Source organism: Saccopteryx bilineata, chromosome X (assembly GCF_036850765.1).
Source record: "Saccopteryx bilineata isolate mSacBil1 chromosome X, mSacBil1_pri_phased_curated, whole genome shotgun sequence".
Taxonomy (NCBI): Eukaryota; Metazoa; Chordata; class Mammalia; order Chiroptera; family Emballonuridae; genus Saccopteryx; species Saccopteryx bilineata.
The window spans coordinates 107,233,412-107,251,597 of NC_089502.1; the positions used below are offsets into that span (position 1 = coordinate 107,233,412).

The 18,186-nt window shown below is 40.5% G+C and overlaps 1 protein-coding gene across 2 annotated transcripts in view; it reads left to right on the plus strand.

Moving 5' to 3' along the window:
• Window positions 1-18,186, plus strand: part of CLIC2 (chloride intracellular channel 2) — a 136,870-nt gene that overhangs the window by 108,573 nt on the left and 10,111 nt on the right. For both annotated transcript variants that reach the window (XM_066249540.1, XM_066249541.1), the window contains 2 exons: window positions 6,911-7,020; window positions 7,149-7,274. In XM_066249540.1, coding sequence (XP_066105637.1) covers window positions 6,911-7,020; window positions 7,149-7,274 — 236 coding nt within the window. The remainder of the gene's footprint in view (window positions 1-6,910; window positions 7,021-7,148; window positions 7,275-18,186) is intronic.

Here is an 18,186-nt window from a genome sequence, read left to right on the forward strand (position 1 = left end):
GGTTGGTTTTGTTTCTCTATTTCTGAGCTCCAGATGGTCAGGGTGGAGGAAAGAGCCACACTTAGCAGCAGTGGGAGTTCTCAGGATCACGGTGTGTGGTCAGTCACATACGTGAAAGTCAGTTCTTGGGTGATGTAATGTTGGAAGCGCCTCTTGGACAGTCTTTGAACAGTTTGCTGAGTAACCTGTAAATCCTACAAGTACTTAGGGAAAGGGTAGTTACATTTCTACACTTTGCAGTTAGAGTTTAAGTCCTAGTGACCACTGCTTCTAGCTGGAATTAGCAGCAGGTCCCAGCCTAAAATAGGCATGCAGCATTGAGACAAGAGGAATAAAGGAGATACTATACATTAAATAAAGTAACAAAATCAGACTGTCAATACCCACAGTAGAGATCTTTGAGGGATAAATAAAACTCAAATATTCAAGGGAGGCAGAGTAGATGGCCCTTGTGTTTACAAGAAATGAGATCAGCTTATCTGCTACTTGGAAGAAATACGTTAGGCTCGTGAATAATGTCCTTGGGCCTTCAGTAGCAATTCCCAGCATGCTGGGAAAGGTCAGGTCACAGGTAGCTAGAACAGGGCTAGAAGAGACTGAACCCTTCCTCCATGGAGCAAGGGGCAGCTTACCTTCTCATGTCCCTCTTTCCACAACAATGATGTGTTCCTTGATGGGGCCGGGAAGCCTGGCAAGCTTCAGTTCAATGACCTTTCTTTCTGCTTTGGAGCAGGGCCCTGATGGAATTCTATGAAGCCCATTTTAGGGTGCTGGAGCCTTTAAGAGCGTATGCCAAAAGCTGGAATTTCCTGACTTCTTTTGGGCCTTATTTGCCTATTTGTTTCTTCCTTGGCCATTATAGACCTTAAAAGCCATGCTCAGAAGATCTCACTGAGGGGCTTGACTAAGAGAGCAAAACTGGGAATCCAGTGTTTAAAGAAGCCTATTAGACCAAGGAAAGAAAGGATTTGATCTGTGGTGGTAGGTGGTTGGAGACTGTGGAGGGTCTGAGTTCAATCTAGGGTGAGACCTCAGGTGGTGGGGGTTAAGGTGATGCCCAGATAGACTACAGACTGAGAATGAAGTTGAGCCTTAGTACAGAAGACACGATATCCCTTCACAGTGAGGAAGTTAAGAAGGGTAGCAGTGTGTCTCCTTGAGGCAGGCAGGGAGGAGCTGCAGAGGAGTAGGTTATTTATGTATTATGAGAGAGTACTAGTTTTGAGATTACATGCTGCTAAATCCTGAGCTAGTGCCTGTCCAAACAGGTGTGGGCTGTTTTTGATCCCCTGGGGTAAGACAGTCCATGTAAGTTGCTGGGCTACATTAGTGTCTGGGTCAGTCCAGGTGAATGCAAACAGAAAGTAAGAGTCAGGGTGTAGAGGAATGGTAAAGAAGGCATTCTTGAGGTCTAGGACCATGAAGTAAGTGGTGTTTAAGGGAATGTTTGACAGTAACTTGTAGAGATTAGGGGCTACTGGATGGAGGGAACTACTGCCTCATTGATTAGGCATAAATCTTGTACGAGGTGATAAGCCCCTGAAGGTTTTTGAACAGGAAGGATAGGGGTATTGCAGGGAGAGTCTGTGGGGATGAGTAAGCCTGGTTTAAGAGGTGGGAAATTCAGGAAGAAATACAAATGGCCAACAGATATATGAAAAGATGCTCATCTTCTTTAGTTATTAGAGAAATGCAAATCAAAACTGCAATAGGATACCACCTCACAACTGTTAGATTAGCTATTATTAACAAGACAGGTAATAGCAAATGTTGGAGAGGCTGTGGAGAAAAAGGAACCCTCATACACTGTTGGTGGGAATGTAAAGTAGTACAACCATTATGGAAGAAAGTATGGTGGTTCCTCAAAAAACTGAAAATAGAACTATCTTATGACCCAGCAATCCCTCTAATGGGTATATACCCCCAATACTCAGAAACATTGATACGTAAAGACACATGCAGCCCCATGTTCATTGCAGCAATGTTCACAATGGCCGGGACATGGAAACAACCAAAATGCCCATCAATAGGTGACTGGATAAAGAAGATGTGGCACATATACACTATGGAATACTACTCAGCCATAAGAAATGATGACATTGGATCATTTACAGCAAAATGGTGGGATCTTGATAACATTATACGAAGTGAAATAAGTAAATCAGAAAAAACCAGGAACTGCATTATTCCATACGTAGGTGGGACATAAAAGGGAGACTAAGAGACATTGATAAGAGTGTGGTGGTTATGGGGGGAGGGGGGAGAGAGAGAGGGAAAGAGGGTGGGGAGGGACACAAAGAAAACTAGATAGAAGGTGACAGAGGACAATCTGACTTTGGGTGATGGGTATGCAACATAATTGAACAAGATAACCTGGACATGTTTTCTTTGAATACATGTATCCTGATTAATTGATGTCACCCCATTAAAAAATAAAATTATAAAATAATAAAAAAAAGAGAGGTGGGTAATTATTGGTTTAAGGCCTTGGAAACAGACACAGTTACACAGTAAACAAAGATTTTATATATAAATTATGGATCAAGGAATTTAAATGAGCACACTTTACTTGTTTCAAGTAAAATTATACTAAGGCCCTGGCCGGTTGGCTCAGTGGTAGAGTGTCGGCCTGGCATGCAGAAGTCCCAGGTTCGATTCCCGGCCAGGGCACACAGGAGAAGCTCCCATCTGCTTCTCCACCCCTCCCCCTCTCCTTCCTCTCTGTCTCTCTCTTCCCCTCTCACAGCCAAGGCTTCACTGGAGCAAAGATGGCCCAGGCACTGGGGAGGGCTCTATGGCGTCTGCCTCATGCGCTAGAGTGGCTCTGGTCGCAACAGAGTTATGCCCCAGATGGGCAGAGCATCGCCCGCTGGTGGGTGTGCCGGGTGGATCCCAGTCAGGCGCATGCGGGCGTCTGTCTGACTGACTCCCTGTTTCCAGCTTCAGAAAAATACAAAAAAAAAATTATACTAGAGATATTTTCTGACAAACAAAGAGACAAGATGGATTACTTATATAGCTTAATATACAATTCTGTTTTTTTAAGTTTTTTGAGATGGCAGGGAGTTGCCAGCATAGAGAGGAGGAAGAGAGGAAGCAGACAGATGGATAGCATGAACAGCTGGATGGAAAGCAGGAAGGTCAGAATCGGCAGGAGGAGGAGGAGGTTAAAGTGCTAGAGCTCTGAAGAGAGGGGAGAGGTTGAGGGGGAGAGGGGGAGAAGGGCCCGGGTTTTGGCACCAGATGTAAGAATGAGATGGCACTTGAACTCCAGGTATGCAGGCTTTATTAGAGGAGAAAGACCTGCTGGGGCACTTCTCAGAAAGAAGGGCCCTCAAAACAGACTGCAGTAAAACTTTATAGGGTTGGGGTTAACCTCGAGCAAGGGTGTGCTGGTATGTTCAGCTTTCTGGAATACTCCTCTTTGGGGTGATTGACCAGCTTCCTGGAATTCCTTTGTCCCAGGGGCAACTGTCCGGTAATTAAGGGTGGGGTCAGGCAGCCAAGCAGAACAACAAAAAGGCAGTTGTAATTCATGTATCTATCTGTTTCATTACCATCTGTCCGAATCTAATGTGAACCTGCATGGGCCAGGCTGCTGTGATGGTGGCCATGCCTACTGGCTTTACAGTGGGTAAGGAGGGGCTCATGATCCCTTTGTCTAGAGGTATATGTTACTCACATGCTTTAGGGTGAATCCAAGTATATGAATTCTTGATTAAGGTACATAAACATTGTTTTCTTTTTTTATTATTATTATTTTTTACAGGGATAGAGAGAGAGATTCAGAAAGAGGGATAGATAGGGACAGACAGGAGTGGAGAGAGATGAAAAGCATCAATCATCAGTTTTTCATTGGGACTCCTTAGTTGTTCATTGCTTTCTCATATGTGCCTTGACCACAGGCCTTCAGCAGACTGAGTAACCCCTTGTTCAAGCCAGTGACCTTGGGTCCAAGCTGGTGAGCTTTTTTTGGCTCAAGCTAGATGAGCCCGCACTCAAGCTGGCAACCTCGGGGTCTTGAACCTGGGTCCTTCCGCATCCCAGTCCAATGCTCTATTCACTGTGCCACCACCTGGTCAGGCCATAAACATTGTTTTCTAAGGTTTTCAGATAAATTCTATCTTCTTTGCTCTGTGTGGCAAATGGCCCCAGGCTCCCTTTCAGAGATTTCTAGGAATTAGCTAAACTATGACTAGATGACCCACTTGTCCTTATAAGTCAGAAAGCTGCTACATTCTTCTCATTCCATTCTCTACAGAATTGAGGGGGTAAGAAGCCTGACTTTTCCTCTTTATAATGGCATTGTTAAGCCTGACCAGGTGGTAGCGCAGTGGATAGAGCGTCGGACTGGGATGCAGAGGACCCAGGTTTGAGACCCCGAGGTCACCAGCTTGATGAGTGCAGGCTCATCTGGTTTGAGCAAGAGCTCACCAGCTTGAACCCAAGGTCGCTGGCTCCAGCAAGGGGTTACTTGGTCTGCTGGAGGCCCATGGTCAAGGCACATATGAGAAAGCAATCAATGAACAACTAAGGTGTTGCAACATGAAATGAAAAACTAATGATTGATGCTTCTCGTCTCTCTCTGTTCCTGTCTGTCTGTCCCTGTCTATCCCTCTCTCTGACTCACTGTCTCTGTAAAATAAATAAATAAATAAATAAATAAAAATTTTTAAAAAATGGCATTGTTAATACTAAGTTTTACAGTTCCTTCGCACCTTATCACAACAGGAAGCATAAACTCCAATATATTTTTTGGTTTCAGCTTCATCATCCCTCTGATAGAGAACAAGTATCCCTTGATGCTGAAAGAAAACTCTGCCCCTCTTCAGCAGGATGCAGTTACAGAAGAGCCTGCACTCCCCTTCTCCTTAAAGAATTCAAAGCCAAGAATTCTTGAGGGGGACATGCCATACAAGTCAGACAGACAAGATCAAGTAGGAATAATAGGCCAGGTACAGAAGGCTAGCATGACAGAAAGTCCCAGGTGTCTAGCAATAAGCAAACCTGGGAAAATTACTATTATATGGTGGGACTTTACTCCTGTGTAAAGCCAGAAGCCAGGGCCACCATCACAGCAGCCTGGCCCATGCAGGTTCGCATTGGATTCGGACAGTTGGTAAAGAAACAACGGAGCCAAAAACTGATGGGCCATTATCTTTAATCCTAGCTTGCACCCAGCGGACAAGTAAAAACACACACTGGGCTCCAAAACCCACTCACATTCAGTGCTCACAAAGCTACTGACTTATCTGAGTTTCCTAGAATTAAAGGTTCCTAGCTCACCAGACTTATTCACCTCTGTTCCCCATCTCCTTCCTTCTCCCTGCACAAACTGACTTCTCACTCAACACTCCGCCATCTTGGCTGCTTCTCCTGGCCTCCTCCACGTGGCCTTTCTCTGCTCTCTGCTCTCTGCTGTCTCCTCTAATGTTAATCTCAGGAACCAAGAGAGCAAGCTCCCGTTCTGCCCCTATTTTATAGTGTAGAAATCCAAACCTTTAATCCAGTATACAAAATAGGGAAGTCTCTAATACAAAGTCACTTATTTGGGATATGATGGGATTGTACCACCCCACGTCAAAAAAGGTGGGAAAGGCTTAATCCCAAAACCAAGCCCCAGGCTACAGGATTCTGCCTGCCCACAGCCCGCCCCCAACACACATTAATATCACCTGGGTGATGGCCTCCACGTGGGCAGTGCCATCTTTAACAAAGTGAGCAAAATATATTTTATCTGCCCAACACCTTGGGTGTCCCTTCCACCTCTAGTTTATGGCTTATCATGCAGTTTAGACCCCCTGACTTTTCATTTCACTGGTCATGTAGTTCAGACCCTCCCCTGAGCTTTCTTCCGCTGGCATGTTACTAGTCATGTGGTAGACACCCTCCCGCACCCCTTGTGGCTGGAACAAGAACACTGGAAAATGGTGTCATATGATTCCCATAAAAGCCCTACACAATCACTCCCTCAAGCATTAAGCTCAGGACAATGAGGTTCTGGCCTGAATAAAAACTAGGAACAAAGCCTGTGTAATCTGTTGGCCACAGAAACAAAGTTCTGGTCAAACAAGAGATATAACGGCTACCTGACCTGTGATGGTTAAAGTAGATAAAGCATTAACCATCAACCTGGATTACTGCAGTCTCTGGTTCAAAACCCTGGGCTTGCCAATTCAAGACAAATACAAGAAACAACAATAAGTTAATGCTTCCCACTCATCCCTCTCTCCCATCTGTCTCTCTCTAAATATCAATAAATAAAATCTTTTCTAAAAAAATTTGTAATGTATATGAAAAAGAGTTAATATCTTTAGTATACAGTGATTTTTCCAAATCAATAAGGAAAAAGTCATCACCTTTATTGAAAAATGTAAAATTTTTATGAACAAACACTTCATAAAATAAAGAAATTAAATAACCAATGAACATATGGAAGATATCTTTCAGAAAGAAATTTTGGCAGGATCTGTCCTAGTGGAAAATGCACATACTTTTACTCAGCATTCTTGTTTTAAAAATAACTCTAAAAATATAATTTCAGAGGTAGAACAAGTTATATGCCAAAAAATATTTGTTGCTGAGGTATAGTAGAAAAAATTTTGTAATATCTAAAATGTCCATTGTAGGAAATGATTATATAAAGCCTGGTAATATAAATAAATATATATACATACAATTTATTATTATTATTATTATTACTATTACTATTGTTATTATTTAGTCATCACACTTGTAATTTTACATACGATGAGATTATTTGATTCATTATCTCTCTCTGCCCACAAGTGGTAGAATCCATAAGATTAAAGATTGACTATGTCTCTAGCAACTAGCTCATTTTCTAGTAGGCACTCAATACATACTTGCTGAGCAGATGAATGAATGAGGTTTTTCTTTATCTTAATAGGCTGGAAGTGATGGGGAAAGTATTGGAAACTGCCCTTTTTGCCAACGTCTTTTCATGATCCTCTGGCTTAAAGGAGTTAAATTCAATGTGACTACTGTTGACATGACCAGGTAAGAGAAATCAGTACAGGTTTCATTCTAAGGATTAAAATCTGTAGATTCCAATATAATGTTGGTGTTTGTATTATGTGTTATTCTATTATCTAGAAGCTAATTCTGCTTATTTTTAATAATCACAGAAAGCCCAAAGAGCTGAAGGACTTAGCCCCAGGTGCCAATCCTCCCTTCCTGGTGTATAACAAGGAATTGAAAACAGACTTCATTAAAATTGAGGAGTTTCTAGAGCAGACACTGGCTCCTCCAAGGTACAGCATTTTAAAGAATATTATTGTTCTTTAGACAATTTATTTAATTGGCCTATTTGTTTCAGATTGAGTATTCTTATGTTTAGACATTTAACTCTTTTTCAATGTCAGGCCTTTCTATTGTTATCTTCCTAAAAAGAACTTTGCAAAGATTTCCTCTTGATCATTCCATATATGATTAGAAAAACACCACAGTTATTTGTTTAATATATGTAAAATTATTAAAACTTTATGAAGTGTAAGTAGTATATTAGGAAAGGACAAAGAACAGACTTGGTGTAAAGCCAGTAGCCACGGCCATCATCACAGCCACCTGGCCCATGCAGGTTCGCATTTGATTCGGACAGATGGTAATGAAACAACAGAGCCAAGAACTGATGGGCTATTAGATTTAATCCTAGCTCGCATCTGGCGGGCAAGAAATACACACAGTGGGAAAACACTTCCCTTTCCATTCAGGGCTCCCAAAGCCTCTGACTTATCCAAGTTTCCTAGAATCAAAGGTTTCTACCTCACCAACCTTATTCACCTCTGTTTCCCATCTCCTTCTCTCTGCACAAACTGGCTTCTCCTTCAGCACTCCACCATCTTTGTTGCTTCTCCTCTCCACCATGTGGCCTTTCTCTGCTCTCCCCTCTAATGCTAATCTCGGGAACTGAGAGAGAGCAAGCTCTCAGTCTGCCCCATTTTATAGTGTAGAAATCAAAACCAATATACAAACAAGGAAGTCTCTGATACAAAGTCACTTATCTGAGGCATAATGAGATTCCTCATAAGAGTGCACCACTCCCTATCATGCAACAGTCAAGGATATGGGGAAAAGTTTAGTTTTAAAACTAAGCCTTAGGCTATAAGGATCCTGCCTGCTTACAGCCTGTCCCCTATACCCCATGCAAAGTATAAGCGAGCAAACATATATATCATATTTACAAACTTATTTGACCAACACTTGGAAACCTGGAAAAGGCATGTAAATTTGGGCCACATTTAATTTCAGCCTCATTATCTGATCCATAATGAAATTTAGGGGCATTTATACTGATAAATGTGTTATAGAGCCCTCAGAAGATATTCAATTAAAGATTGCTAATATTCACTCTGACTTTTTTTATCTCTACAGGTTGAAAAATATTATGTTTATTATGCATAAACTTCCTTCTTCAAAGTTAAATGCACAAAGACACTTTAAATTATTTTTAAATGAATAGTATACTTAAAGTAAGACAGTAAATTCTTGTCTAGAAATACAGAAGTAACCCATTTTGGGGTAAGAGTGAGGGCATGGAGTAATAACACTGTATAGTTCATGAAGACTGATTGTTGGTCAAACAAGTTTTTAAATATGATATATGTTTGCTCACTTATAGTTTGCATTGGGGGGGGCAGGCTGTAAGCAGGCAGGGTTGATATACCCTAAGGCTTAGTTTTAAGATTAAGCTTTTCCCCACACCCTTGACTGATTGCATGATATGGGGTGGTACACTCTCATGAGGAATCCCATTATGCCTCAGATAAGTGGCTTTGTATCAGAGACTTCCTTATTTGTGTATTGGATTAAAGGTTTGGATTTCTACACTATAAAATGGGGACAGACCGGGAGCTTGCTCTCTCTCAGTTCCTGAGATTAGCATTAGAGAGGAGAGTAGAGAGGAGAGCAGATAAAGGCCATGTGGAGGAGAGGAGAAGTAGCCAAGATGGCAGAATAAAAAAGGAGAAGCCAGTTTGTGCAGAGTTTATGCAGAGAGAAGGAGATGGGGAACAGAGGTGAATAAGGCTAGTGAGCTAGAAACCTTTGATTCTAGGAAACCTGGATACGTCAGTAGCTTTGTGAGCACTGAATGAGTGGGTTTTGGAGCCCAGTGTGTGTTTTTACTTGCCCACCATTAAAGGTAATGTTCCACCAGTTTTTGGCTTTGTTGTTTCATTACCATCTGTCCGAATCTAATAAGAACCTGCACTGGCCAGGCTGCTGTGATGGTGGCCGTGGCTACTGGCTTTACGCTGATCATGACTAGGCTTTCACATCACTGATGGCATGAGGGCAGAACATACCCAACACAAGGGCCAGAGGTCAGAAAACAGGTCTTACATAGTTAGCAAGAAGTCAGAACTCCAATGTCTACTCTTGAATAACAGCTATATATGTCTACCAACCCAGAATAGTGTCTGGAAGCTGGAAGCCTGCTGTATCTATTTATTTTTTATTCCTGTGTATCAAATCACCACAAACTCAGTGTCTTAAAACAAAACTCATTTATTATCTCACATTTTCCATTGGTAAGGAGTCTGGCTATGAACTTTAAATTACTCTAGGCCCGGGCTGGTGGCTCAATGGATAGTATGTTGACCCAGCATGTGGACATCCCAGGTTTGATTCCTAGTCAGGGCACGTATGAGAAGTGACCATCTACTTCTCTCCTCCTCTCTCTCCCCCTTTTCTCCTGTCATGGGGACAGTGAATGACTACTCAGAGACCATATGGTGTGCACCAAGAGACCTAGGGAAGACTGCCTTGCAATCCTCTATTTCAGTTTCATAAGATGGCCCTGACCCCCAGTCCTTATGAGTATTTATTGATACACAGAAAATAGAAGCAGGGACAAGAATGAGAAAGTCAGGATGCAGAAAAGAGAATGAGGAGAAAAGAATGAGGAAGTCAGGAAAGGGAATTTCTTTAGAACAGATTAAAGGGCAAGCAAAGTAGCTCAAATGTCCCCACCTATTGATTTATCAGAATTACTAATACTATTCTTGTTGTGCTGCATTCAACATAGTACTGTGTTGCATACTTTTGTCACTAAAGCCACTGTGGCCTTTGACTTGGGGCACTGAACTCTGTCCCTGTTCTAAGTTCCTATTTGGGGCGTCTACACTCTCACTCTTTCTCTCCCTCAGCCAGTGGCTCAGTTGGTTCAAGCATGGCCCCAGGCACTGAAAATAGCTTGGTTGATCCAAGTATGTCAACCTCAGGTGCTAAAAATAGCTCAGTACTCAAGCATTGGCTCAAGATGTGTTGTTGGGTGGATCCTGGTTGGGGCACATGTGGGAGTCTACCTCGCTATCTCTTTTACTGTCATCTAAAAAGAAAATTGCTCTAAAAAGTGAAGTCTCAGTCATAAATGTATACCTATAAGTAGTGAAGCAAAAGTAGGTTTACAGTTGTTCATATGGAAAATAATACATTAATTAATAAATAATAATGTAATAATACATTCTGTGTTTCATATACTCACAACTGTAAAACTATTTTGCCCAAACCTGTATATAACAGGTAAACAAAGGGTTTTATCAGTTCATAATTCTTCTTACATAAGAAACTAGGGACACTACTCTAAATTCTCTTCTGTGTGAATATATTAGGTCTCTTTCATTCATTATTTATGACTTCTTAGATTTTAAGCACCAGCTCCAAGTTTATGCTATAAGTGTTGAGTCTTATTTTGTTCTTTTTCTCTCTCCCATCCTCCTTTACTACTTCCTCTCCTCACATTATCTGCTCCCTAATCTTTTACTGTTCCCAAAGATAACTAGTAAAAAAAAAATCTATTGTGTATCTTTCTATATATTTTTTCTAGATTCATATAAGCATAATAGTAATAAGCATAATTTAACTCATAAAAATTGCATCGGGGTTATCTCATTTCAAAGAATATTGTAACATCTTTCAACTTTACTAGTGTAGATTTAATTCATTTTAATGTCTGCATAATAACCCATGTTGCAGATGTGCTAAAATTTGCTAAGCCATATTTTTACTGATGGACGTTTTATTTCCTTTCAGTATTTTACCACTGTTTGCATCCTTGTTCATATATCCTTATGTGTTGGTGCTTTTATTCCTATGTAATAGACTCCTTGGAACAAAATTCAAATAGTATATATCTTTCAAAAATTTTACTCCTTTACCCATCAATGTATGAGAGTACATTTTTCCCACATATCGCTATTACCATGTTTTTTTCACTTCTTGTAAATCTGTGCAAATCTGATAGTTATAGTGATATCGCATTGATATTTAATTTGCCATTTCTCTGAATAATACATGGTTTTGAGCATCTTTACATATTTAGTTTTGTTCTGTGAATAACCTTGTCATATCCTTCTGATTTTCTATTGCCTTATGTATCGGTTAAACATTGCATTCGACTTTGATAACAAGAGGCCCAAAAAGTAGCTTAAATAAGTATGGGTTTTATTTTTCTCACATAATAAGGAGCCAAGAATAAGGAATTGTAGGACTGGAATGACCTCCAAAATTTTACTGGGGACCCAGGCTCTTTCTAATCTTTCTGCTTTGCCATCCTTCAGGAGAAACTTCCAGTCTCAAAGTTAATTTATGGTGACAATATGTCTGCTGGAATTTCAGACAATATATGTAACTCCAACACAGGAAGAAGCAGAAGGTCAAAGGATAAAAGAAACAAGCGAGCTTTAAGGAATTTTTATAGAAGTCACACTCAACAGTTTTAATTTGTATCTCATTATCTAGAAGTAATTCACCTGGTCATATCTAATGAAAAGGGAAGCTAGAAAATGTTTTCATCTAGGCATATTGCCACCCTTAACAAAACAAAGTCTGGTTGAGAGATAGAAAGAAAGAAATAAGAGAGGACATGCTATAGACCTTATTCTCAAATTACTGTGGTTGTATGGTTTGACTCAGTTGCACCCTGAAGGACTTGTTCAAGGGTTTGCCTTTTCTACCTACATTGGAGCTTCCCTGGGGCTGAGGCAGCTTCCCTGGTGGTGAAGGCAAAAATGTATTAGCCATTGCCAAAAGGAGCAAAAAATAACACTTGAGAAAGTAATAGGCAAACTGAAAAGCCCAGAAGAATGAGTCTAGGATACTTGGGGGATACTTAAGAGAATAAAACTTTAAAAATCTTTCAAGTCTTTTAGGGAATCTAGAAGCCCAGGCACATGCCCAGATCTCAACTTATGCTTAGAAAAGACCAGAAAATCACTAGTTTTCTATGGAACCCTAAAGAACACCAAATAGCCAAAGCAATCCTGAGAAAAAATAATGAAGCCAGAGGTGTCACACTACCTGACTTCAAATTATACTACAGAGCCACGAAAATCAAAACAGCATGGTATTAACAGAAAAACAGACATACAGACCACTGGAATACAATCAAGAACCCAGAAATAAAACTACATATATATGGACAAATAATCTGTGACAAAGGTGCCAAAGACACACAATGGAGAAAAGAGAACATTTTCAATAAATGAAACTGGGAAAATTGGAAAGCCACAGCAAAAAGAATAAAACTTGACTACAATTTGTCCCCTGCACAAAAATTAATTCAAAATGAGTCAAAAACCTAAATATAAGATCTGAAACAAGAAGTTACTTAGAAAAAAACCATAGGTACTAAACTTATAGTACTTGGCCATAGAGAACATTATATGAATTTGACCCCAAAGGCAAGAGAAGTAAAGGTAACAGTAAATGAATGAGACTATATCAAACTAAAAAGATTCTGCACAGCAAAAGAAACCGACAACAAAACAAAAAGTCAGCCAACCAAATGGGAGATGATATTGACAAACAACAGTTCTGCTAAGGGATTAATATCCAAAATATATAAAGAAGTCAAAAAGCTCAGCAACAAGCAAGCAAATTATTCAATTGAAAAATGAGGAGAGAACCTGAACACACATGTCTCCTAATAAGGCATCCAAATGGCCAACAGATATATGAAAAGATGCTCATCTTCATTACCTATTAGAGCAATGCAAATCAAAACTACAATAATGTACCACCCCACACTTGTTAGATTGGCTATTATCAACAAGGCGTGTATTAACAAGTGTTAGAGTAGATGTGGAGAAAAAGGAACCCTCATTCACTGCTGGTGGGAATGTGAACTGGTATAGCCATTATGGAAGAAAATATGGTGGTTCCTCAAAAAAATTAAAAATAGAACTATCTTATGACCCAGCAACCCCTCTCCTAGGTTTCTACCAAAAAAAACCCTCGAAAACATTGGTCTGTAAAGACCCATGCACCCCCATGTTCATTGCAACATTATTCACAGTGGCCAAGACATGGAAACAACAAAAGTGTCTCTCAATAGAGGACTGGATAAAGAAGATGTGGTACATATATACAATGGAATACTACTGAGCTATGAGAAACGATGACATATTGCCATTTACAACAACATGGATGGACCTTGAGAACATGATACTGAGTGAAATAAGTAAATCATAAAAAGCTAAGAACTATATGATTTCACACATAAGGGAGATATAGAATGGATATTTATAGACATAGAGAAAAGTGAAGTGGTTACCCGGGGAGGGAACTGTGGGGGAGGAGAGTAGGGGGAAGGGTGTAAAGAGGGACAAATGTACAGTGGTAGAAAATGATTGGACTTGGGGTGATGGGTATACAACATAGTCAACAGTTCGAATGCTACAGAAATGTTTACCTGAAACTTATGTACTCTTATTGAGCAATGTCACTCTATTAAATTAAATTTTTTTAATAAAATAAAATAGAAAAAAGACCTGAGAATATCCAAAGTTTTCACTTCTGGTTGAACTTCAGGCACCATGAAGCAGAAAGTGAGGTCTAAGGCTGATGTGCAACTTGGCATTGAAGGAGTGTCCCAACACACAACCTGCCTACAAAAACTAGAAGAGCTTGTGGGGATGAGGAAATTGTTTGTTTGTTTGTTTGTTTCTTTTTTTGTTGTTGTAGTTCCAGAAGTTTAAGAAAATCTCCATTAAATCAATAACTGACCTAGGGTATTAGAACAATGATTTTAGTGGCCATACACAAAAAAGAACACACTATTTATAAAATTGCTCGGGAGGGGTGGCACCAAGGGAAGATGGCAGCATAGGTAAATATGGTACTCAAATCCTCCCACTTGCACATCAAAATTGCAACTAAACTACGGAAAAATATCATTCAGAACCACCTGAAATCTGGCTAAATGTAAGTCCTACAACCAGAAAATTAAAGAAAGCACATTGAGGCTGGTAAGAGAGGTGGAGACACAGAAGGGGATGGTCCCGCACTCACATGTGGTGGTTAAAAATCAGGAGGGATATCTCAGCTGTGGAGGTTCCTCCTGGGGAGTGTACATCAGAGATATACAGGGAAGAACTTAATTGTCTGCATTAGTGAGAAAGCTGGAAGAGCAGCTTTATCCCAGACTGAAGTGTTCACAGAGGCCACTGTTTGTTTTCTGAGCCTTAACCTCACAAGCAAGGAAGGCAGACACCAATATGAGTCTCCATCACTATGCCTAACACTGTTTTCCCTGCCCTCGTGATTTCCTGAGATCCCACCCCACATCTGAGCCCAACCCAAGCTGTTCCCAGTGGCTTTTCCATACAAACAACCTGTACTGGCTCATGTTTTGGACTTCCTAAAATCTCTCAAACAAGCAGCATTTGACCTTGGCATGCTGCATAGCTCTCACTAAACAACCGCAGGCCCAGCACTAGCAGCATCTGGCCTTGGTGTCTCCTGGACATCTCCATGCCCAAAAAAGTAACAGATATCTGCAAATCACTTTGTAGCTCATTCCAGGTGGCCCGTGGCAAAGCACAGGTGGTAGCTGACCTTGGCCCACATCCTGGGAGGCCCTACAGCCAGCATACCTGATCATCAGACCATGTTGAAGCACCACTCAACCTCCACCACAAGAGACACACTCAAATGGCAGACTCAGCAGGCACCAGAGCCCCACTGAACTGAGTTATTCTCTGTGAGGTGGGCCCTTGCACAACTGATTCTCCATAATAACAGACAGTTTTCCCAGATGTTCGGCCTGGAGGTATATCCCTCTCATTGACATGTCAACAGCAATCAAGGTTCAGTTACAACAGGGAGTACATCTGGAGTGCAAGCTCTGATGATTGGGGAGACTGTGTCAATGCACTTTACAACTTACTACATAAGGATACTCTACTAAGCCTGGGAGATGTAGCAGCTGTAATTAATACACAGAAAGAAACACAAAGATGCTGCCAAAATGAGGAGACAAAGAAACATGTCCTAAATGAAAGAAAAGAACAGAACTTCATTTAAAAAACTAAACAAAATAGAGACAAGCACTTTACTAGATGCAGAGTTCAAAATACTGGTTATGAGGATGCTCAATGAACTTAAGGGAAGAATAGATGAACTTAGAACTTTAACATAGATACAACATAAAAGTGAGACAGAAAAAAAATACAGACTTAATAGACATATTCTTCCTGCACTGCCTTAATAAAAATAAAACTGAAAGCCTGAAAAAAAAATGAGATAGCATAAAAACAGAAATGAAGACAACAATAACAGAAATGAAGAATAGACTACAGAGAATCAACAATGGAGTGATGAAGCAGAGTATCAAATCAGAGATTTGGAAGATACAGAAGCAGAAAACACCCAATCAGAATAAGGGGGGAAATAATCCAAAAAGATAGAAATAGTATAAGGAACATTTAGGACAACTTCAAGTTTACTAACATTTGCATCATAGGGGTACCTGAAGGAGAAGAGAGAGAGCAAGGAATTGAAAGCCTATGTTGAGCCCGACCAGGCGGTGGCACAGTGGATAGAGTATCGGACTAGGACACAGAGGACCCAGGTTTAAAACCCTGAGGTCTCCAGCTTGAGTGCTGGCTCATCTAGTTTGAGCAAGGCTCACCAGCTTGAGCCCAAGGTCTCTGGCTTGAGCAAGGAGTCACTCGGTCTGCTGTAGCTCCCCGGTCAAGGCACATATGAGAAAGCAATCAAATGAGAAACAATGGTGCCACAACAAAGAATTGATGCTTCTCATCTCTCTCCCTTCCTGTCTGTCCTTATCTGTCTCTCTCTCTCTCTCTGTGTGTCTCTGTCACACACAAAAAAGAAAGCCTATATGAGAAAATAATATCAGAAAACTTTCTTAACTTGCTGAAGGAAGTAGGCATACAAGTCCAGGAAGTGAGGAGAGTCTCAAATAAGATTAACTGAAGAGGCTCATGCCAAGACACATCATAATTAAAATGCCAAAATTTAAAGACAAAGGGAGAATCTTAAAAGCAGCAGGAGAACAGAAGTTAGTTATCTATAAAAGAACTCTCATAGGACTGACAGCTAAATTCACAACAGAAATTTTGCAGGCCAGAAAAAATTGGCAAAAATATTATTTTTTAGAAATTTTATTTATTTATTTTCTTAGAGGAGTGAAAGAGAGAAGGGAAGAGGAGCAGGAAGCATCAACTCCCATATGTGCCTGACCAGACAAACCCACGGTTTCTAACCAGCGGCCTCAGCATTCCAGATCAATGCTTCATTTACTGTGCCACCACAGGCCAGGCACAAGAAATAGTCAAAGTGGTGAAAAGCAAGTACCTACAACCAAGATTACTCTACTAAGCAAAGTTATCACTTAGAATCAAAAGACATATAAAGAGCTTCCCAGACAAGAAAAAGTTAAAGGAGTTCATAATCACCAAACCAGTATTACTAGAAAAGTTAAAGGGTATTCCTGAAGAAGAAGAAAAAAAGATCATAAATATGAATATTATGGCAATAACTATATATCTACCAACAATTACTTTAAATGTACATTGATTAAATGCTCCAATCAAAAGACATACGGGGGGTCCTCGGGTTACAACACAGTTCCATTCCTATGACAGAGACGTAACCCGAATTTTGGTGTAAGTTGAAACACACCGTAGCCTAAGTCACTTACCTATCCTAACACAGTTGTAAAACCATAATCTAAAACATAAAAACACAACTAAGTCACAGAAAAAGGACATAAATATATTGTACTGTACACAGTACTGTAATAACAGAAAAATTAGTGTAAAAAAATTCCTTACCTTTATTCCTGTGGTTGGCTTGCACACTGGAAGGGGCATTGCAAGGTGGGAGAGAGTGACCTATCGGGAGGAGGAAGCTGAAGAAGCAGGAGAACGTGCAAAAGATGTTGAAGATACTGGGTCATGTTAATTCAGATTGTCTAAGGAACAGGCAGGAGATGCTGAGATAATTCAACCTGTACTACAGGTGTTTTATGTCGAGAAGCAGCTGATGTAGAGGGTACAGGATCTGTTGCAGGCCTCTTTACCTTCTTAAAGAATTGTTCCAGGCTAGTCCGGAAGATTGATGACTTCTCTACAAAATCAGCCTATAGCATTACAAGGCATCCATAACAGCTCTGTAGACCTTACTGAATCTGTCATCACTGGGATCCTCAGCCTGAAATTTTGCCAACCCATCCTCTACCATAGAAAAACCTTCTGCCAAACCCTCAGTAGTAAATATTTTGGGTTCTGGGGTTTCTATCTCTTTCTCTTCAATCAGCTACTTCTCCAGCTGAGTGAGGTCCTCAGCACACAGCTTCTCTCCATGTGATACCAGTAGATCTGTAACATCCTCAGCATCCACTTCGAAATTAAGCTGTTTACTCATGGCAACATACTTCTCTGTTACAGCCTCCACTGACTCCTCATCTCCATGGAAGTTGTACACAAACTGGGGATACAGTTTTTTCCACACACCATTTAAGTTTGTTTGTCTCACTTCACCCTAGGCAAAAGCAATGTTTTGTACAGCATTGTAAATGTTATAAGACTTCCAAAATCTTTGAGTGTAAGTTTCTTGTTCTTCTCAGTTGCATTAAGGGCCATAGCAAATGTCTTCCAGAGGTGGTAGGCCTTGAAAGAGGCCGTGGCACCTTGGTCCATGGATGTAAAAGGGCAGTGGTATTAGGTAGAAGTAAATCACCCTGACATTAGGGTTAAAATTACTCAAGAGGACAGGGTGATCAGAAGAATTTTCTAGCACTAGCATCACCTGAAAAGGTAGCCCCTTTAGTGCTGGCACAAAATGGCTAGAAAACCACTCCTCAAAAATCTGAAATGTCACCCATGCCTTCTTGTTATACCTCCAGATGACAGTCAG